This window comes from Somniosus microcephalus, unplaced genomic scaffold (assembly GCF_052327205.1).
Source record: "Somniosus microcephalus isolate GS21.2 unplaced genomic scaffold, FLI_Smic_1.0 unresolved_chr7, whole genome shotgun sequence".
NCBI lineage: Eukaryota > Metazoa > Chordata > Chondrichthyes > Squaliformes > Somniosidae > Somniosus > Somniosus microcephalus.
In genome coordinates, this window is record NW_028225185.1 from 16480152 (window position 1) to 16502980 (window position 22829).

Here is a 22829-nt window from a genome sequence, read left to right on the forward strand (position 1 = left end):
GGTGGGGGCGGGGCGGTGGGAGGGTGGCGGCGGGGCGGTGGAGGGTGGGGGCAGTGGGAGGGTGGGTGCGGGGCGGAGGGAGGGTGGGGGCGGGGCGGTGGTGGGTGGGGGCGGTGGGAGGGTGGGGGTGGGGCGGTGGGTGGTGCGGGGTGGTGGATGGTGGGGGCGGGGCGGGGCAGTGGGAGGGTGGGGGCGGGGCGGTGGTGGGTGGGGGCGGTGGGAGGGTGGGGGTGGGGCGGTGGGTGGTGCGGGGTGGTGGATGGTGGGGGCGGGGCGGGGCAGTGGGAGGGTGGGTGCGGGGCGGTGGAGGGTGGGGGCGGTGGGAGGGTGGGGGCGGGTCGGTTGGTGGTGCGGGGCAGGGTGGTGGGAGGGTGGGTGCGGGGCAGTGGGTGGTGCGGGGTGGTGGATGGTGGGGGCGGGGCGGGGCAGTGGGAGGGTGGGTGCGGGGCGGTGGAGGGTGGGGGCGGGGCGGTGCGGTGGAGGGTGGGGGCGGTGGGAGGGTGGGGGCGGGTCGGTTGGTGGTGCGGGGCAGGGTGGTGGGAGGGTGGGTGCGGGGCAGTGGGTGGTGCGGGGTGGTGGATGGTGGGGGCGGGGCGGGGCAGTGGGAGGGTGGGTGCGGGGCGGTGGAGGGTGGGGGCGGGGCGGTGCGGTGGAGGGTGGGGGCGGTGGGAGGGTGGGGGCGGGTCGGTTGGTGGTGCGGGGCAGGGTGGTGGGAGGGTGGGTGCGGGGCAGTGGGTGGTGCGGGGTGGTGGATGGTGGGGGCGGGGCGGGGCAGTGGGAGGGTGGGTGCGGGGCGGTGGAGGGTGGGGGCGGGGCGGTGCGGTGGAGGGTGGGGGCGGTGGGAGGGTGGGGGCGGGGCGGTGGGTGGTGCGGGGCGGTGGGAGGGTGGGGGCGGGGCGGTGGGAGGGTGGGTGCGGGGCGGTGGGAGGGTGGGGGCGGGGCGGTGCGGTGGAGGGTGGGGGCGGTGGGAGGGTGGGGGCGGTGGGAGGGTGGGTGCGGGGCGGTGGGAGGGTGGGGGCGGGGCGGTGGGAGGGTGGTGTGCGGGGCGGTGGGAGGTTGGGTGTGGGGCGGTGGGAGGGTGGGTGTGGGGCGTTGGGAGGGTGGGTGGGGGGCGGTGGGAGGGTGGGAGGGTGGGGTCGGGGCGGAGGGAGGGTGGGGGCGGTGGGAGGGTGGGGGGCGGGGCGGTGGAGGGCGGGGCGGTGGGAGGGTGGGGTCGGGGCGGAGGGAGGGTGTGGGCGGGGCACTCTGGACTGCCAAACATGTCGCCTCACCTTCGCCCCATCTCATGGAGCAGCGCACCCATTTTGCCTCCCATGTGTAACCGGGTTTGGGAATGTGCTGCTATGTCACTGACCCACCAGGTACCTCCTATTCTATTTTCCTTCCACTTCACTTAAGCCTGCCGTGTCTTACCCCCTGACCCTCAGCATCACCAAAGACCAAACAATACTTCAGATCCCTTTTGAACTTTTTGGAATGGCTGAAACACAACGAATTGCCCTGATATGCAGATACTTACTGCGTACAGTTCTGGGCACCACATCTTAGAAAGGACACATTGGCCTTGGAAGGAGTGCAGCCCAGCGCAGAGTAACCAGAATATTACCAGGGCTCCAAGGGTGAGATTATGAGGAGAGATTACATAGACTAGGCTTGTATTCCCTGGAATATAGAAGGTTTAAGGGGTGATTTGATTGAGGTTTTTAGGGTTTTGAAGGGGTAGATCGAGAGAAACCTTATGCGCTGGTTGGGGGTGTAGTCTAGAACAAGGGGGACATGACCTTAACGTCAGAGCCAGGCCATCCAGGAGAGAAGTTAGGAAACACTTCATCACACAAAGGGTGGGAGAAGTGTGGAACTCTCTCCCACATAGAGTGGTCGATGCCAAGACCAATTGAGCATTTTAAATCTGAGATCGATCGATTTTTGCTAGACAAGGGTATTAAGGGATATGGAGCCAAGGCGAATGAATCATAGAATCACAGAAAGTTACAGCACGGAAGGAGGCCATTTCGGCCCATCGTGTCCGCGCCAGCCAACAACGAGCCCTCCAGCCTAATCCCACTTCCCAGCTCTTGGTCCGTGGCCCTGCAGGTTACAGCATCCCAAGGGCACGTCCAAGTACTTTTTAAATGTGGTTAGGGTTCCTGCCTCTACCATCCTTTCAGGCAGTGAGTTCCAGACCCCCACAACCCTCTGGGTGAAGACATTTCCCCTCAAATCCCCTCTAAACCTTCCCCCAATTACTTTAAATCTGTGCCCCCTGGTTTTTGACCCCTCTGCTAAGGGAAATAGGTCCTTTCTATCCACTTTATCTAGGCCCCTCATAATTTTATACACCTCAATAAGGTCTCCCCTCAGCCTCCTCTGTTCCAAGGAAAACAGACCCAGCCTGTCCAGTCTTTCCTCATCGCTAAGATTCTCTACTCCCGGCAACATCCTTGTAAATCTCCTCTGTATCCTCTCTAGTTCAATCACATCCTTCCTGGGAGTGGGCCTTTGGCGTAGCGGTAGCATCCCCGCCGCTGGGCCAGAAGGCGTAGGGTTTCGAACCCCGCTCCAGACAGTCCCGACAAGTGGAGTCGGAGCTCCGGCTCTAAATTCTGGGTTGACATCCAGCGGGACACTTGCGTCCGTGGGTGTGGGTGCCCCCCCCCCCACCGGCCCTCGTATGGGTTGTGGGAGCCCGTAAAACCCTCCCGCCATAGAACTAACCACCCTAATGGCTGGTACGAAGATGGTTACGGTCACGGAAGGAGCGTTAATCGCGGCCAGAAATCCTTCCACCACTTCATACAGTTCCCCAAACGGGACAGTATGAAGACACGTACGACGACGACATCTTTCCTGTAATGTGGTGACCAGAACTGCACGTATTATTCTAGCTGAGGCCTAACTAGTGTTTTATACAGTTGAAGCATAACCTCCATGCTCTTGTATTCTATGCCACGGCTAATAAAGGCAAGCATTCCGTATGCCTTCTTAACCACATTTTCTACCTGGCCTGCTGCCTTCAGGGATCTGTGGACATGCACTCCAAGGTCCCTTTGTTCCTCTACACTACTCAGTGTCTTCAGGGTGGATGGAGTTAGGCCACAGATCAGCCACGATCTCGTTGAATGGAGGAATGGGCCTGTGGGGCTGAATGGCCTCCTCCTCTTCCTATGTACTTACCTTTAGGTGGGCGCATCCTCTTAAATTTCAGCTGCCAGCCAGATGGCACAATAGTCCCCTTGGCGCAAGGTCAAAGGTTGCCCTGCGAGCTGACGCTAATTATTCCAATGTACGCCATTCCGACCATAAGCAGTCAAACGCTCTTCAATGGAATTGGTCCTTTCCTCGGCAAATATATTGTTGGGAACGGGAGATCGTGGCTCACACAAAATCATCCTTTTTCCCCTGCAGGTGTTATTGGCTTAGGTTGGAGTATTTCGTCTTTTTACCGATGTGCGATCATGGTCATGGTGCCGAACATGTTGGGCGGTGAGGGCCGGGGGATCCTCTTGATGTTACTGATGGCGATTGTCATGGAGGGTAAGTGCCGGCACGATTCGGTAAAGTAACATACTTTCGACAAGCTCCCTCCCCTTCTGTCAGCCGTGGCTCAGTGGGTAGCACTCTCTCTTTCCTCCGAGTCAGAAGGTTGTGGGTTCGAGCCCCACTTCAGAGACTTGAGCCCGTAATCCAGGCCGACACTCCCAGTGCCAGTACTGAGGGAGCGCCGCACTGTCGGAGGGGCAGTACTGAGGGAGCGCCGCACTGTCGGAGGGGCGGTACTGAGGGAGCGCCGCACTGTCGGAGGGGCGGTACTGAGGGAGCGCCGCACTGTCAGAGGGGCGGTACTGAGGGAGCGCCGCACTGTCGGAGGGGCGGTACTGAGGGAGCGCCGCACTGTCGGAGGGGCGGTACTGAGGGAGCGCCGCACTGTCGGAGGGGCAGTACTGAGAGAACGCCGCACTGTCGGAGGGGCAGTACTGAGGGAGCGCCGCACTGTCGGCGGGGCAGCACTGAGGGAGCGCCGCACTGTCGGAGGGGCAGTACTGAGGGAGCGCCGCACTGTCGGAGGGGCGGTACTGAGGGAGCGCCGCACTGTCGGAGGGGCAGTACTGAGGGAGTGCTGCACTGCCGGAGGTGCCGACTTTCGGATGAGACGTTAAACCGAGGCCCCATCTGCTCTCTCGGGTGGATGTAAAAGATCCCACGGCCACTATTGGAAGAAGTGCAGGGGGAGTTCTCCCCGGTGTCCTGGGGCCAATATTTATCCCTCAATCAACATCACTAAAAACAGATGATCTGGTCATTATCACATTGCTGTTTGTGGGAGCTTGCTGTGCGCAAATTGGCTGCTGCGTTTCCTACATTACAACAGTGACCACACTTCAAAAAAAGTACTTCATTGGCTGTGAAGGGCTTTGGGACGTCCTGAGGTGGTGAAAGGCGCGGGAGAAATGCGAGTCTTTCTTTATTTTCTTTCCTTTCTTTTCTTTCTCTCTTTCTCTCTTTCTCTCTTTTTCTCTCTCGTTCTCTTTCTAGACTTGACTATTCCAATGCACTCCTGGCCAGCCTCTCACATTCCACCCTCCGTAAACTTTATCTCATCCCGCCCCGAGTCCCGTTCGCCCATCACCCTCCCCTGTGCTCGCTGACCTACACCGGCTCCCGGTCCGACAACGCCTCGATTTCAAAATTCTCATCTTCATTTTCAAATCCCTCCGTGGCCTCCTCGCCCCCCTCCCTATCCCTGTAACCTCCTCCAGCCCCCACAACCCTCCGAGATCTCTGCGCTCCTCCAATTCTGGCCTCTTGAGCATCCCCCGATTTCCATCGCTCCACCATTGGCGGCCGTGCCTTCAGCCGCCTGGGCCCCGAGCTCTGGAATTCCCTCCCTAAACCTCTCCGCCTCTCTCTCCTCCTTTAAGACGCTCCTTAAAACCGACCTCTTTGACCCAGCTTTTGGTCACCTGTCCTAATATCTCCTGATGTGGCTCGATGTCAAATTCTTGATAATCGCTCCTGTGAAGCGCCCTGGGACGTTTTACTACGTTAAAGGCGCTCTATAAATGCAAGTTGTCATTGTTGTTTCTCTCTTATTTTCTTTTTCTCTTTCTCTTTTGCTTTCTTTCCCTCACAGTTATTTGTGAAAAGGTTTAAAAATGTTATTTTAAATTCTCTTATTCTGCGGGTGACTCGTTTACTGTTTCACAAAGGGCCGATTTGGAACATTCAGAGCAACATTGAAGTTGTCGGTGAATCTGTGGGCTGCACTGTCGAACTCCAAATCAACCACACTAAGAAACTATGGAAACTGATGCTGGAGCCCTTGAAGAACATCATTCAGGACATGAAGGTGTGACCTGGGAGTTAGACCGGCAGTGCTGTGTCCCTCTCCTGCTCTCTCCTCCGCTCTCTCTCCCCCTCTGCTCCCTCATCCCTCCCTCTCTCTCTCTCTCTCTCATTGTTTTCTGTCTCGCTCTCTTTCTCTTCAGAGAATCATAGAATGGTTACCGCACGAAAGGAGGCCATTCGACCCGTCGAGCCTGTGCCGGCTCTCTGCAAGAGCACTTCAGTTCGTCCCGCTCCCCCCACCCTTTCCCCATAGCCCTGCAAATTGTCTTCCTTCAGGTTCTTATCCAACTCCCTTTTGAAAGCCACGATTGAGTCTGCCTCCACCACCCTTTCAGGCAGCGCATTCCAGATCCTGACCACTCGCTGCGTAAACAAGTTTTTCCTCACGTCGCCTTTGGTTCTTCTGCCAATCACCTTAAATCTGTGTCCTCTGGTTCACGACCCTTCCGCCAATGGGAACAGTTTCTCTCTCTCTACTCTGTCCAGACCCCTCATGATTTTGAACACCTCGATCAAATCTCCTCTCAACCTTCTCTGCTCCGAGGAGAACAACCCCAGCTTCTCCAGTCTATCCACGTAACTGAAGTCCCTCATCCCTGGAACCATTCTTGTAAATCTCCCCTGCACCCTCTCCAAGGCCTTCACATCCTTCCTAAAGTGCGGTGCCCAGAATTGGACACAGTACTCCAGTTGGGGCCGAACCAGTGTTTTATACAGGTTCATCATAACTTCAACACTTTTGTACTCAATGGCCCAGAAATTCGGGTCGGGGGCTTCCCGCGGGTGCAAGCCCCCGACCTGCACTTACCTAGCGCGCCGGCCGTTGAGCTGTGGGCCCGCGTGGGATTCTGATCCTGGGCCTCGTCCAGCTGCCGACGCGCAGTGCTTGCGTATCCCAGGGGCGCAGTTAGTTCGATGCGTCCCCTGGGATCACATGGGCCATGGAGAGCCAATGCTTCATTCATAAGTTTGACCTGTCAAACCTTATGGGCCCCAAAACATCACTAAATCTTCAAATAATTTTTTTTTTAAATCACATTTTTAAAATTATAAATTACATGAAATAACTATTTTAAACAATAATTTAAATTTTTGAAAAAAATAATTTTATTTTCTAACGGGGCTAAAAATAAACTTACCTTGCTTTAAAGTATTTAAAAATAATAAAGCTGTGGAAAAAATGTTTTAATTTTAATTAATTCACCACTTACCTTGTAAGAAGCAGGCCTTACGCCTGCTTTTTAAACGTGTAACTCCTGTTGACTTACCCTCCCGGGAAAACCTGCAAGAAAAACCTAAGTTCAAAGCGCACGCGCAGCCTCTCCTGCGCACGCATTCGACCTCTGAACCCCTTCGTTCAGGGGAACAGAAGTGCCGGTTTCCCGCGCATGCGCAGTGCGTGCAGGAAACCGGCACTTCCATCGGGCCTACGGGTGAGTACCCCGCGCGTACTCACCCGGGGAGACCCGAATTTCTGAGCCATTGCCTCTATTGATGAAGCCCAGGATCCCGTAAGCTTTTTTAACCGCTTTCTCAACCTGCCACCTTCAACGATCTGTGCACACATACCCCCAGGTCTCTGTTTATGCACCCACTTTAGGATTGTGTCCTTTAGTTTATATTTCCTTTCCTCATTCTTTCTACCAAAATGTATCACTTTGCACTTTTCTGCGTTAAATTTCATCTGCTACGTGTCCGCCCATTTCACCTGCCTGCCTGTCTTCCTGAAGTCTATCACTCTCCTCCTCACTGTTCACTGTACTTCCAAGCTTTGTGTCATCTGCAAATTTTGAAATTGTGCCCTGTGCACCCACGTCCCTGTTTAACTTCTGTGGTCAGCCTCTTTCCCTTATCTCATCCTCACTTTCCTTATCTTCCTTTGCCCCTCTTCCTGTTAAGTATGTGTATTGTATTGAACAATTAACACAAAGACTTAAACGTATAACTCAAACAGGTCTTTACTGGTTGGAGGTAGGGACTATACATAGGTCTTTACTTCATGCCCACAGGCGGGAACTGAGGGGAGATCAGTACCCACAGTACTATTTATACCCCTATGGCCAGGAGTGGTACTGCGTATCACTACGCCCAACAAGTAGTGCAGTCCTGTCCATAGGTTCAAAGTAGCACACATATTACATACACAACATTCCTCCCTTCCTAGCTTTACAGTCATCTCCCCATTTAACATAACGTAATAACATATATACATATATAACTTCAGGTTTACATAACAGAATAACATAGATACATAGATAACTTCATGTCAAAACAGATCACAGATTCAGTCTCTGCGGAAAACAGTTCACAGATTCAATCTCTGTGGTGGAGTCGGTTCACGTTGCTGGAGTGACTCATTCAATAGTCCTTCCATGGATTTAACAGTTTGAACTTCCGAACTGAATTGGCTCCGTTCGGAGGGACCACGTGTGTGATCTGGTAGAGGTAATAATGGTTCAGATGGGTCATCTTCTGTTTCGACTTTTCCTTTTCTGCTTCTTGGAGACTCTCTGGGCTCCACTGTCAGCTGCCAGCTGCATGCGCAGTTCCTCCTTCTCTCCCTCCTTTTTCCGTAGTAGAGCCACCTTCTCCCGATGTTCCGTAGACTTTCGGTGCTCCTCCATGATTTCTGTATGGTGGGAGTCGAAGTTACAAGTTGGGCAGGACAGGACACAGTAATATTCGGTGTCGTCCTGATCTAGGCCAGCGAGAGGGTCTTCTATTTCCTCCATACCCAGCTGGGCGTTAGCCAGCTTTTGTTCCAAGTCCAGACATCTTTCCTGAAGAGACTTCTTCATGCGTACCTCTTCATCCATCTTTTTCTGGGCTTTCAGCAAGTCGTTTACTAATGACCTCATTTGAGATTTTACTACTTCAACTTCTTTTGGAGATTGATTGATCGGACTATTCAATCCCTCTACCGGAGCAGCTGTTTCAGCGGTCTGTTGTTCTACGTTGACGTGAGTCAGCGTACTTTTGGCATCCAAGGGCTGCTCTGTTGCAGTCATCTCAGTCTGTGTTGCCACCTCAGCTCTTCCAATAACCTTTGAGAGCTCCGAACCCCTTTCGTTTGAATATTGAAGTTCGTGTTCAAGTTTTTCCCATTTCAGAGTCCTGTCCTTCAGCATATGCAGGAGTTGGCTGACCGTTAACTCCTCTGACATCAGACGTTTTGTGTGCTCCTGCTCCATTTTCTCCATCAGCTGCTTCTGTTGTCTTTCCAGATTCTCCAACTCTATATCAAAGAACTCTTTCGTTGCATTCAACTCTTGCTCACAACGGCGAAGCATTTGTTCTAATTGCTGTTGTAGTTTGAAATGGAGTTGAGTTCGAGCCCGGTGTCCCTCAGAAATGGGCACATCAGTAGACTTGCCAGACTCAGAATCCACAGTTAAACTATGTTGTTGTTGCTCAGTGGAATTCTGTGCTGAAGCTTTGTCTTTTGCACCTGAGTTGGGCTTACCATCATCCGTTCCAGAGTCTGGGCCGACTATCTTCACCGAGTTCTCACTCGTTATTGTTTGTAGGAAATGCCAGTCCATATTCATTTTCCTAATCCACTCCCGTCCTAGTAGTGGAGAACCTCCTTCAGATATCACATATAAGTCCATTATTTGACTGTCTTCGCCCTTGTGGACCACTGCAACCTCTATTTTCCCGATGGGGTACACTCTTTGCCCCGTGTATGTTTTCAATATAATCCCCGTATCCTGTAGGGGAATATGTTGGAATAACTTTCCGTAATCTTTCTTATTTATGACCGTCAATGCCGATCCAGTGTCCAATTCCAGTTTTACTTGGACTCCTTCTATCTGAAGAGTGACCCAAATTGTCTGGAGGTCTGCACCCTTACCAGCGTTGAGTACTCTTAAGCTAGCCAGTTCATTACAGCTTAAGCTAGCCAGTTCATTACTGCTAGCGTCTGAATCGGACTCCTGTTCGGTCACCTTGTGTACCTTTGCGTATTTTCCTTGCGGTGACTTCTTGTTGCTGGTCTTCTTCCCTGACCTGCATACTCTAGCTATATGTCCAAGCCTACCACATGTTCTACATTCTTGGTTTTTAAACCAACACTGGTTCTGATCATGCGTTGTCTTTCCACAACGATAACATTTGCCAGAACTCACACCCAATTTGTGTGCATTGAGCTCCGGTGACCATAGCTGCATTACTGCCGTGCCTCTCGCTGCGGCTTCATGTGCTGCTGCCATAGTGACCGCCTTCTCAAGCGTCAGCTCATTCTCCTCGAGCAGTCGCTTTTGTGTATCCTGTTTAAATAAACCACACACAAATTTGTCTCGAAGTGCCTCTGTCAGTCCCGTTCCAAACTGGCAATATTTCGCTAATTTACGCAATTCCAGCAAATAATCAGCATTGCTTTCATGCTGTAGCTGCCTTCTGTCGTAAAATTTAAATTGTTCCGCTAGCATCAGCGGCGTGGGGTTTAGATGATCTTTCAGGACAGTAACAATCTCATCGAACGTCTTATCCGCCGATTCATCTGGTGATAACAGGTGTTTCAATTGCCTGGATGTCTTCGCACCCATTAAATTTAATAATGTTAGAGCTTTATCTTGGTCATGAATTTTATTGGCCTTACAATAATTTTTTACTCTTTCAACATATATGGCCCAATCTTCGAGGTCACGATCAAAGGTGCTAATATTCCCGTGTTTAGGCATTGTAGATTTGCAATTTCTCAGATTTTATTTTGTTTACTTGTTATCAAAGATGGCGGCTTCCCGCTCTTGCCGTCGTCCTCCGCCCACAAAATGGCGGTTTTCCCGCGCTTGGCGGTCTTCACCCGTCCCCCGACGCCGTCTCCCTTCAGCCCCCGAGTGCGGCCCTTATCTTTGGTTCCGATCGCTGGCCCGCGCTGCGCCTCGCACTTGAAGCGGCTCCCGGGCTCTGGCTTACCCGCTCGCGCGTTTCACCGCGGCTCTTATCAGGGATTGCGATCGCCCTTATCTTCTCCAACTTCCCCAGCCCTGTCTTTGCAGCCAACACTGCACGGCTTACCCCACCACCTAGGTTGAACAAGGAAACTGCAGAAAGACTTCTGTCAGTCGCTGGAAGCTGTCAGGATGTTTGCTGCACTCCAGTGCTCAGTCGCTGATGGAGGCTTCAGAGTCCTAAAGCCTGTCGCTTCTAGTGGGGTGGTGATGTTTGAAACCTCTCTTCAACTGCCGCAGGGTAAGAACCTGACTCGTCGCCAGTGTTAAGTATGTGTATTGTATTGAACAATTAACACAAAGACTTAAACGTATAACTCAAACAGGTCTTTACTGGTTGGAGGTAGGGACTATACATAGGTCTTTACTTCATGCCCACAGGCGGGAACTGAGGGGAGATCAGTACCCACAGTACTATTTATACCCCTATGGCCAGGAGTGGTACTGCGTATCACTACGCCCAACAAGTAGTGCAGTCCTGTCCATAGGTTCAAAGTAGCACACATATTACATACACAACACTTCCCTCTCGTTCCTTGTTCAACGTCCTCTCTCTGGCTCTTTTAACCTCCTCTTTTCCTCCCTCTGCCTTTTCTCCCTGTCTCCCTTCCCCGTAAAGTGCGAAGTGATACATTTTGGTCGAAAGATTGGGGAGAGGTATAGAGCACAAAAGCAAGGAGGTTATGATGAACCTGTATAAAACACTGGTTCGGCCTCAACTGGAGTATTGTGTCCAATTCTGGGCACCGCACTTTAGGAAGGATGTGAAGGCCTCAGAGAGGGTGCAGAAAAGATTTACAAGAATGGTTCCAGGGATGAGGGACTTCAGTTACGTGGAGAGACTGGAGAAGCTGGGATTGTTCTCCTCGGAGCAGAGAAGGTTGAGAGGAGGTTTGATCGAGGTGTTCAAAATCATGAGGGGTCTGGACAGAGTAGGTAGAGAGAAACTGTTCCCATTGGCGGAAGGGTCGAGAACCAGAGGACACAGATTTAAGGTGATTGGCGGAAGAACCAAAGGCGACGTGAGGAAACACTTTTTTACTCAGCGAGTGGTTAAGATCTGGAATGCGCTGCCTGAAAGGGTGTTGGAGGCAGACTCAATCGTGGCTTTCAAAAGGGAATTGGATAAGGACCTGAAGGAAGACAATTTGCAGGGCTACGGGGAAAGGGTGGGGGAGTGGGACGAGCTGAAGTGTTCTTGCAGAGAGCCGGCACGGGCTCGACGGGCCGAATGGCCTCCATCTGTGCTCTAACCATTCTATGATTCGATGATTTTCACTCCCTTGTTTCATGTTCCTCTTCGCCTCTCTCCTCGCCTCCCTATCCTCTCCCTCTGCTCCCACCCTCTCCCGCTAACCACTCGTTCTCTCCCGTTTCCTCTTCTCCCCCTCGCTCAGCCATGGCTCGCCGCGTAGCACGCTCTTTCCTCCGAGTCAGAAGGTCATGGGTTCGAGTCCCCACTCCAGAGACTTGAGCACAAAATCCAGGCTCCCAGTGCCAGTACTGAGGGAGCGCCGCACTGTCGGAGGGGCAGTACTGAGGGAGAGCCGCACTGTCGGAGGGGCAGTACTGAGGGAGCGCCGCACTGTCGGAGGGGCAGTACTGAGGGAGCGCCGCACTGTCGGAGGGGCGGTACTGAGGGAGCGCCGCACTGTTGGAGGGGCGGTACTGAGGGAGCGCCGCACTGTCGGAGGGGCGGTACTGAGGGAGTGCCGCACTGTCGGAGGGGCGGTACTGAGGTAGCGCCGCACTGTCGGAGGGGCGGTACTGAGGGAGCGCCGCACTGTCGGAGGGGCGGTACTGAGGGAGCGCCGCACTGTCGGAGGGGCAGTACTGAGGGAGCGCCGCACTGTCGGAGGGGTGGTACTGAGGGAGCGCCGCACTGTCGGAGGGGCTGTACTGAGGGAGAGCCGCACTGTCGGAGGGGCAGTACTGAGGGAGCGCCGCACTGTCGGAGGGGCAGTACTGAGGGAGCGCCGCACTGTCGGAGGGGCGGTACTGAGGGAGCGCCGCACTGTCGGGGGGGCGGTACTGAGGGAGCGCCGCACTGTCGGAGGGGCGGTACTGAGGGAACACCGCACTGTCGGAGGGGCAGTGCTGAGGGAGCGCCGCACTATCGGAGGTGCCGTCTTTCGGGTGAGACGTTAAACCGAGGCCCCGTCTGCTCTCTCAGGTGGATGTAAAAGATCCCACGGCCACTATTGGAAGAAGAGCAGGGGGAGTTCTCCCCGGTGTCCTGGGGCCAATATTTATCCCTCAACCAACAGATGATCTGCTTATTATCACATTGCTGTTTGTGGGAGCTTGCTGCGAGCAAATTGGCTGCTGTGTTTCCCACATTACAACAGTGACTTGGGACGTCCGGAGGCGCTGTAGAAATGTGAGTCTTTCTTTCCTCCTTTACAGGATAATAGCAAGGAATTTGGGAAAGGAACCAGCACCATTAAGAAATCCTTCCGCAGCGTTAACGCTGAGATTCTGTCGGAGCAGGGCTACGAGTCCTCCAAGGGAACCAGCAACGGGAAGAGGAGCCTCTCCACGCAGAAAATGTTCGAGATGAGGACGAAGATGCGTTGTGAATGTGAGTGCGCAGCCCCCCCTTGCCCTTTCACCCCGCCCCCCGCCCCTTCACCCCGCCCCCCGCCCCTTCACCCCGCCCCCCCTGCCCCTTCACCCCGCCCCCTGCCCCTTCACCCTGCCGCCCTGCCCCTTCACCCCGCCCCCCCCGCCCCTTCACCCCGCCCCCCCTGCCCCTTCACCCCGCCCCCCCGCCCCTTCACCCCGCCCCCCCTGCCCTTCACCCCACCCCCCTGCCCCTTCACCCCGCCCCCCCGCCCCTTCACCCCGCCCCCCCGCCCCTTCACCCCGCCCCCCTGCCCCTTCACCCCGCCCCCCCGCCCCTTCACCCCGCCCCCCCTGCCCTTCACCCCACCCCCCTGCCCCTTCACCCCGCCCCCCTGCCCCTTCACTCCGCCCCCCTGCCACTTCACCATGCCCACCGCCCCTTCACCCCGCTTCCCCCGCCCCTTCCCCCCGCCCCTTCACCCCGCCCCCCCTGCCCCTTCACCCCGCCCCCTTGCCCCTTCACCCCGCCCCCCGCCCCTTCACCCCGCCCCCCCTACCCCTTCACTCCGCCCCCCTGCCCCTTCACCCCGCCCCCTGCCCCTTCACCCCGCTTCCCCGCCCCTTCACCCTGCCGCCCTGCCCCTTCACCCCGCCCCCCCGCCCCTTCACCCCGCCCCCTGCCCCTTCACCCCCGCCCCCCCGCCCCTTCACCCCGCCCCCCCTGCCCTTCACCCCACCCCCCTGCCCCTTCACCCCGCCCCCCTGCCCCTTCACTCCGCCCCCCTGCCACTTCACCATGCCCACCGCCCCTTCACCCCGCTTCCCCGCCCCTTCCCCCGCCCCTTCACCCCGCCCCCCCCCGCCCCTTCACCCCGCCCCCCTGCCCCTTCACCCCGCCCCCCTGCCCCTTCACCCCGCTTCCCCGCCCCTTCACCGTGCCCCCTGCCCCTTCACCCTGCCGCCCTGCCCCTTCACCCCGCCCCCCGCCCCTTCACCCCACCCCCTGCCCCTTCACCCTGCCGCCCTGCCCCTTCACCCCGCCCCCCTGCCCCTTCACCCCGCCCCCCTGCCCCTTCACCCTGCCCCCCTGCCCCTTCACCCCGCCCCCCTGCCCCTTCACCCCGCCCCCCGCCCCTTCACCCCGCCCCTTCGCCCCGCCCCCCCTGCCCCTTCACCATGCCTACCGCCCCTTCACCCCGCCCCCCTGCCCCTTCACCCCGCCCCCCTGCCCCTTCACCCCCGCCCCCCTGCCCCTTCACCCCGCCCCCCCCTGCCCCTTCACCCCGCCCCCCCGCCCCTTCACCCCGCCCCCCCTGCCCCTTCACCGTGCCCCCCCGCCCCTTCACCACGCCCCCCCGCCCCTTCACCCCGCCCACCGCCCCTTCACCCCGCCCCCCCTGCCCCTTCACCGTGCCCCCCCGCCCCTTCACCACGCCCCCCGCCCCTTCACCCCGCCCACCGCCCCTTCACCCCGCCCCCCCTGCCCCTTCACCGCGCCCCCCCTGCCCCTTCACCGTGCCCCCCTGCCCCTTCACCGTGCCCCCCGCCCCCCCTGCCCCTTCACCGTGCCCCCCCTGCCCCTTCACCGTGCCCCCCCTGCCCCTTCACCGTGCCCCCCCTGCCCCTTCACCACGCCCCCCCTGCCCCTTCACCGCGCCCCCCCGCCCCTTCACCCCGCCCCCCGCCCCTTCACCCTGCCCCTCCCGCCCCTTCACCCCGCCCCCCCCGCCCCTTCACCACGCCACCCGCCCCCAGCCACAATCCACAACAGAGCCAGTTCTACCTGGCATGACAGGGATGACGTATGAGGAGAGATTAGGTCGATTGGGCTTATACTCGCTGGAGTTTTTTTCCGAGTGGCAGGCAGTGACTAGTGGGGTACCGCAGGGATCGGTCCTTGGACCCCAGCTATTCACAATATATATAAATGATCTAGACGAGGGAACTAGATGTAAATTCGGTGGCTGCGCCACCAGTTAGCGCCCAAAGAGGGCACTTAGTGGCTTTAGCGCCACTGGCCACGCCTCCCGCGAAAATTAGATGGGCGCTAATGGCGGCGTTAGCTTGTAGCACTGCGCCGCCACCGATGACGTCATCGGTGTGCGCAGCACCCCGCTACCGCCCCGATCGCGATATTTGGTCGCGCCCCCCGCTGTAACGCCGGTCGCAATTTGCGACTGGTTCAGGGGGGCCTACCTGCGGCGGTAGAGGCGCTAATTAAAGGAGAGGTGCGGGGCGGCCATTTTTTTTGCTGGCCGCCTGCCAGCACCTCTCCGCGCCGCCATTCCCGGCCTCCTGAGCCCCCGCCCCCGGGTAGTGCTGGCTGTGTCCCAAGAGCCCGGCACTTCTCCTCGGTGCCGGGCTCTTTTGCCAGCACTCGCGATCTCCGATCGCGCTGCAGCAAGCCCCTCCCCTTTAAGAAGGGGAGGAAGGCCTGCAGTACCGCAGCGCACCGTGCTGCAGCGTGTGGCGCTGCGGCACGTTGCACTGCGATATTCAGTTGCAGCGCCCCAAGAGGGATGCGGGGCGCCTCGAGCAGCGCTCCGTTTCCATTTGGGGCACTGAAACTGAATTTCCGGCTGGCGCAAGCGGCTCCGTCCGGAGCGATAATTCCGGCGCCCAGGCGAGCTTGGGGCGCCACCGAATTCCTAGGCCAGTATCTCCAAGTTTGCAGTCGACACAAAGCTGGGTGAGCGTGTGTGCTGTGAGGAGGGTGCCGAGAAACTCCAGTATGATTTGGACAGGTTAGGTGATTGGGCAGAAGCATGGCAGATGCAGTATAATGTGGATAAATGCAAGGTTATCCACTTTGGTGGCAAAAACAGGAGGGCAGATTATTATCTGAACGGCAATAGATTGGGAGAAGGGGAAGTGCAACGAGATCTGGGTGTCCTTGTGCACCAGTCACTGAAGGTAAGCATGCAGGTGCAGCAGGCGGTTAAGAAGACAAATGGTATGTTAGCCTTCATAGTGAGAGGATTCGAGTACAGGAACAAGGATGTCTTGCTGCAGTTGTACAGGGCCTTGGTGAGACCACACCTTGAGTATTGTGTGCAGTTTTGGTCGCCTTATCTGAGGAAGGATGTTCTTGCCATGGAGGGAGTGCAGCGAAGATTCACCAGGCTGATACCTGGGATGGCAGGAATGACGTATGAGGAGAGATTGGGTTGATTAGGCTTATATTCGCTAGAGTTTAGAAGAATGAGAGGGGATCTCATTGAAACGTATAAAATTCTGACAGGACTAGACAGACTAGATGCAGGAAGGATGTTCCCGATGGCGGGGGAGCCCAGAACCAGGGGCCACAGTCTAAGGATAAGGGGTAAGCCATTTAGGACTGAGATGAGGAGGAATTTCTTCACCCAGAGAGTGGTGAACCTGTGGAATTCTCTACCACACAAGGCAGTTGAGGCCAATTCATTAAATATATTCAAGAAGGAGTTAGATATATTTCTTAAGGCTAAAGGGATCAAGGGATATGGGGAGAAGGCAGGGACAGGGTACTGAATTTGGATGATCAGCTATGATCTCATTGAATGACGGAGCAGGCTCGAGGGGCCGAATGGCCTACTCCTGCTCCTATCTTCTATGTTTCTATGTTTCTATGTTAAAGCTAGCTGGGTCAGCAAGCTGCGAGGAGAACACAAAAGGGCTGGATTTTCTCAGCCCCGAGGAGGCGGGACTGCCAGGAAAGTTACAAAATTTGGGGGCAGATAATAGGATTCGCCCCATTTTTCAGGCTGAAGTGCGGGCTTCCCAACCTGGGGGAACCCCACCGGGATGGAGGAGTTGAGTAGGATGTCTGCAGGGGCCGGGAGGGGGGTCTGGAAGTGCGATGTAGAGGTGAGTGATGGGTGCAAGTGTGGAGTGGTAAGTATGTGAGTGTAAAGTGTTAGAAAATGTTCACTTACCTTTGTTTCTACCTACAGCCTTCAGCCGCTGTGGAGCCCGAGTCCCCGATATCTCCATTGTAGAGATCACAGACTGGCTGTTGCATCCTCCGATCCAATAGCCAGGTGATTTCTGCAAAGTGGAAAGGTTTGATGAGTCCTGAACACAAAGACTCATCAAACTACACAGAATGGCAGTGTTTGACAGCTTCACAGAGCTGTCAAACGCTGACATTTCTTCTTTCAAAAGTTCTTGACAGATGACACGTCATACGTTGACGTGCTCTGTCACTGACTTCCCCCTAATTGGCCTGCTGAGCCCGCCGGGCGGGCTTAACAAGGCCAATCAGGGGAAAATCCCGCTGATTGGCCAGAAGCTGATGGAGGCGGGATTGAAACCTGGCACGCAACAGTCCCGCCTCCAAAAGCTTCCCATTCAGAAAATCCAGCCCATGGAGTCTGCAAAGGGATATAGATAGACTGAGTGAGTGGGCAGTAAGGTGGCAGATGGAGTATAATGTAGGGAAATGTGAGGTTATTCACTTTGGTAGGAAGAAGAGAAAAACAGAATATTTTTTAAATGGTGAGAAACTTTCAAATGTTGATGTTCAGAGAGATTTGGGTGTCCTCGTGCAAGAAACACAGAAAGCTAGCATGCAGGTACAGCAAGCAATAAGGAAGGCAAATGGCATGTTGGCCTTTATTACAAGGGGGTTGGAGTATAAGAGTGAGGAAGTCTTGCTCCAATTGTACAGGGCCTTGGTGAGACCACACCTGGAGTACTGTGCACAGTTCTGGTCTCCTTATCTAAGGAAGGATATACTTGCCTTGGAGGCGGTGCAACGAATGTTCACTAGATTGATTCCTGGGATGAGAGGGCTGTCCCATGAGGAGAGATTGTGTAGATTGGGCCGATACTCTCTGGAGTTTAGAAGAATGAGAGGTGATCTCATTGAAACATACAAGATTCTGAGGGGGATTGACAGGGTAGATGCTGAGAGGCTGTTTCCCCCTGGCTGGAGAGTCTAGAACCAGGGGTCACAGTCTCAGGATAAGGGGTCGGCCATTTAGGACTGAGATGAGGAGGAATTTCTTCACTCAGAGGGCGGTGAATCTTTGGAATTCTCTGCCCCAGAGGGCTGTGGAGGCTCAGTCGTTGAATATATTCAAGGCTGAGATCGATAGATTTTTGGACTCTAGGGGAATCGAGGGATATGGGGATCGGGCGGGAAAGTGGAGTTGAGGTCGATGATCAGTCGTGATCTGATTGAATGGCGGAGCAGGCTCGAGGGGCCATGTGGCCGACTCCTGCTCCTAATTCTTATGTTCTTATGGACACTTTTTATCCAGAAGGTTGCTGGGACAGGGAATGTCCGACCAGACGGAAGGAGACTCCAAAATAGGGTTTAAAAGTACATATTTTGACAAGGAACAATTTAAAAGGGGATGGAAACAGGACAGAGGAATGGGATTAACGGGAGAACTCTTCCAGAGAGAGGGTGTGGGGGTGATGGGCCAAATGGCCTCCTTCTGGTCTGTTAAGTTCTCTGATTCTATCAGAAAATCAGGGGTGGTTAAAGGCATTTTCACCCCTCAAAGTTCAAGCATTCAGTAGATTAACCGTTCCATTGTGACATCTCATCTGTTGTAGAAAAAAAAGTCAATCTTCTGTTGTTGAAGCTCTATTTCCTGGGTTCTGATTGGTTGATCTGCCTGAAACCACATCTAAAGCTCTACTTTCTGAGATCTGATTGGCCCGTTAGCTGTAGCTCTGGTTTTTGGGATCAGATTGGTTCCAACTGAGGCAATCTCTGCCGCTTCTTTTCAAGTGAGTCCATACTGTCCAATCAGAGAGTGTCTTCCTCTCGCCCGTACTGTCCAATCACAGGGAGCCTTCCTCTTGCCCGTACCGTCCAATCACAGGGAGCCTTCCTCTCGCCCGTACCATCCAATTACAGGGAGCCGTCCTCTCACCCATACTGTCCAATCACAGAGTGTCTTCGTTTAGCCCATGATGTCCAATCACAGGGAGCCTTCCGCTCACCCGTACTGTCCAATCACAGGGAGCCTTCTTCTTGCCCGTACTGTCCAATCACAGGGAGCCTTCCTCTCGCCCGTACCGTCCAATCACAGGGAGCCTTCCTCTTGCCCGTACTGTCCAATCACAGGGAGCCTTCCTCTCGCCCGTACTGTCCAATCACAGGGTGCCTTCCTGTGGCCCGTACTGTCCAATCACAGGGTGATTTCCAGCTTATGATTCCCCTTTTCCCGTCAAAGGCAGGGATAAAAGTGTGCCAGTCTCTCTCTGATAATAAATGTTTAGTTTTTGCTAACTATCGTTGCCGAGGCCTTACGATGCCGACCTCTGTGCTATTACAGGTCATGGTCTGGGCAGCAACCAATCAAATTGCACTGGTTCAGACAGACAGTGGCCATGACAGGTCCCTGCTCACTTTATATTAAGGCTATTGCAGCCATAACAACATAAGACGTAGGAGCAGGAGTCGGTCATTTGGCCCCTCGAGCCTGCTCCGCCATTCAATAAGATCATGGCTGATCTGACCTTGGCCTCAACTCCACTTCCCTGCCCGCTCCCCATAACCCTTTCTTATGTTCATTAATAAATAGACATTCTTATTATGAACACAGCTAGCTTTTGCTAGACACTTTTATTGAGCACATGTGGACTAGGTACAGTATCTGTAGAGGCTTCCATCTTGACTGTTGCCTTCTGGGTAGCCTAGTGCCTCATGGGTAATGTAGTCTTAATATACATACAGCTGGGTAGTGTAGTCTTATACATACAGCTATATACAGCTCTACACAGCTCTACGGCTCCACCTAGTGTCCACTATAGAATGACATGTTATTGATCATTACATCCCCCTTTCTTTGAGGTTTAACAAAATCAATATCAATCAACTTTCAAGAAAACAATAAAGATAATATCAGTAACACTTTTGTTAGTGCTCTATAAACATAAACATTTTCAAAACAGTCAACACATTTTCAAAGCTTTACATTGTACTCAAAGATTAAGTCTATCAGGCTTTCTTACTTCACGCGTGGATCTTCTCAACACGGGTAAGTCTGATGTGTCTTCATGAGATTGTTCTGGTGGTGAATGACAAGATGCAGTTGCGGCATTGTCATCAATCTGCTCTTGTATAGATCGAGGTCTCCTTGCGATCTTTGCTTGGAAAGGGTTTCAGTGTTTCCTTCACTCTTCATGCCATAATTCTCAATGTAGTCAATGCACTCTCGAAAAACTGCTGGCAGCTGGATCCCATCATACAGCATAGTCCTCTCAGCAGCCTCGGCTAATGGAACACCAAAAATTGGCTTGAGGGAAGAAGGAGTATCCACTGGAACTGCTTCCTGCTCTGGTGCAGGCTTTTTCTTTTCTTTTTCTCTTTCCACTGCTTAACAACATCTGCTGCGGTTATATCTTTGGACTTTTTCTCCTTGTGTTTTTCCTCTTTGTGCTTTTCTTCCTTTGGCTTCTCTTTGACCTTAAAGTCTTTTTCTTTCTTCTTGGAGAAACTAGGCTTTTTGAAGACATGGATACCCTTTGGCCTTTTCATCCTTGATGGGCTCTCTGCTTCATCACCTGAGTCATCTGGTCTGCTTATGGCACAGTTTATATGGTAGACTCTCTTGACCAGTTCTAAGTCTTCACAAGCTTTGTCACCTAGTATTGAATCAAGTCTTTCAGCCACAACAGAAAACATGAGATGATGCACTTTGTCTTTGACTGTCACTTTAAGTCTGCATACACCTAAGCTATCTATTTTCTGTCCATTATAGCTCTTCAGTAGTACTGACTTTTTCTGTATTTTGGGCTTTTCTTTCATATTGTTAATGTCACTCATACTGATTAAGTTTGCTTTTGCCCCAGTGTCTAGTTTCAATGTAACTAATGCTCCAATTACCTGCAGTGGGATCATCCATTTGTCCTCTTTTACTGCATTAACTTTATGTTCAGCATTGTCCATTTCTGAGGGCTGCACATGTTCTGTATCCTTTTTGATATTGTCACATGACACCATTCTTACAAAAAATGTCTCACTTAAATCAGTGTCCTCAATTACATTAACTCGTTGCCCTTTCTTAGTTTTTACTTTTGAAAAGCATTGTTTGGCAAAGTGATTCTTTCCATTACACTTTGTGCACATTTTTCCAAATGCTGGGCATTGTCTTAACTGATGTTTGTAACCACAGCGTTTACAATTAAAAATTTCATCCTCCGATTGCTTTTCATTTCTGTTCTGCCCACGTTTCTTCCCCTTGTAGGACACAGCACCGACAGCAGCATTATCACTCATTACAATCGCATCATTATTGATTTCACTGAAAGTCTTCACGTGCTTTTGAGCTAGCTCGCTGGCTTGGCATATTTTCACCGCATTTTCCAAATTTAGTTCAGTTTCTCTCAACAGACGTTCCCTGACTTTTTTATCATGAATACCAAACACAATCTGGTCACGAATCATGGATGCTTTGAGCTCAGAGAAATTACATGTCTGTGCTTTCAGTTTCAGATCAGTTATAAAGCTATCAAAAGTCTCATTTTGTTGCTGTGTCCGAGAACGGAAGATGTATCTTTCATACGTCTCATTCTTTTTGGGAGAGCAATGTGCATCAAATTTTTTTAGCACATCTTCTAATTTTTCTCTGTTCTCCTCTGGATTAAATACAAATGTATTAAATACCTCTATTGCTGTGGGCCTGCAACCGTAAGCAGCAACGCTATTTTTCTTGCGTCTGGCTTCGTACCGAATCCGATGGCAGCAATGTAGAGTTCGAATTGTTGTTTAAAAATCCGCCAATTGTAGTCGACATTTCCCTCGAGATTCAAACGCTCTGGTGGCTTCAAATTCTCCATGTCACTTTTCACAATTTTTTAGCAGATATTTACAACTCTTGGTACCCTGGTACCATCTTATGTTCATTAATAAATAGACATTCTTGTTATGAACACAGCTAGCTTTTGCTAGACACTTTTATTGAGCACATGTGGACTAGGTACAGTATCTGTAGAGGCTTCCATCTTGACTGTTGCCTTCTGGGTAGCCTAGTGCCTCATGGGTAATGTAGTCTTAATATACATACAGCTGGGTAGTGTAGTCTTATACATACAGCTATATACAGCTCTACACAGCTCTACAGCTCCACCTAGTGTCCACTATAGAATGACATGTTATTGATCATTACACCCTTGACTCCCTTATCATTCAAAAATCTGTCTATCTTCACCTTGAATATATTCACTGACTCTGCCTCCACAGCTCTCTGGGGCAGAGAATTCCAAAGATTCACGACCCTCTGAGAGAAGAAATTCCTCCTCATCTCCGTCTTAAAAGGGTGCCCCCTTATTCTGAAACTATGCCCCCCTAGTTCTAGATTCCCCCACGAGGGGAAACATCTTCTCAGCATCTACCCTGTCAATCCCCCTCAGAATCTTATATGTTTCAATAAGATCCCCTCTCATTCTTCTAAACTCCAATGAGTATTGGCCCAACCTGCTCAACCTTTCCTCATAAGACAACCCCTTCAACTCTGGAATTAACCTCGTGAATCGTCTCTGAACTGCCGCCAATGCAAGTATATCCCTCCTTAAATAAGGAGACCAAAACTGTACACAGTACTCCAGGTGTGGTCTCACCAGCACCCTGTACAGTTGTAGCAGGACTTCCCAACTTTTATATTCCAACCCCCTCGCAATAAAGGCCAACACTCCATTGGCCTTCCTAATTACTTGCTGTACCTGCATGCTAACTTTTTGTGATTCATGTACAAGGACCCCCCAGATCCCTCTGGACCTCAGCCTTTTGTAATCTCTCCCCATTTAAATAATAATTTGCTTTTTATTTTTCCTACCAAAGTGGATGTAAAAGATCCCACGGCCACTATTGGAAGAAGAGCAGGGGGAGTTCTTCCCGGTGTCCTGGGGCCAATATTTATCCCTCAACCAACATCACTAAAAACAGATGATCCGGTCATTATCACATTGCTGTTTGTGGGAGCTTGCTGTGCGCAAATTGGCCACGTTTCCCACATTACAACAGTGACCACA

General features: G+C 53.2%; 1 protein-coding gene across 1 annotated transcript in view; it reads left to right on the top strand.

Moving 5' to 3' along the window:
• The window catches only part of dcst1 (DC-STAMP domain containing 1), a 92881-nt gene that overhangs the window by 17454 nt on the left and 52598 nt on the right, over positions 1 to 22829 (top strand). The window contains exons 4-6 of the mRNA XM_085978728.1: positions 3406 to 3534; positions 5208 to 5347; positions 12705 to 12879. Coding sequence (XP_085834854.1) covers positions 3406 to 3534; positions 5208 to 5347; positions 12705 to 12879 — 444 coding nt within the window. The remainder of the gene's footprint in view (positions 1 to 3405; positions 3535 to 5207; positions 5348 to 12704; positions 12880 to 22829) is intronic.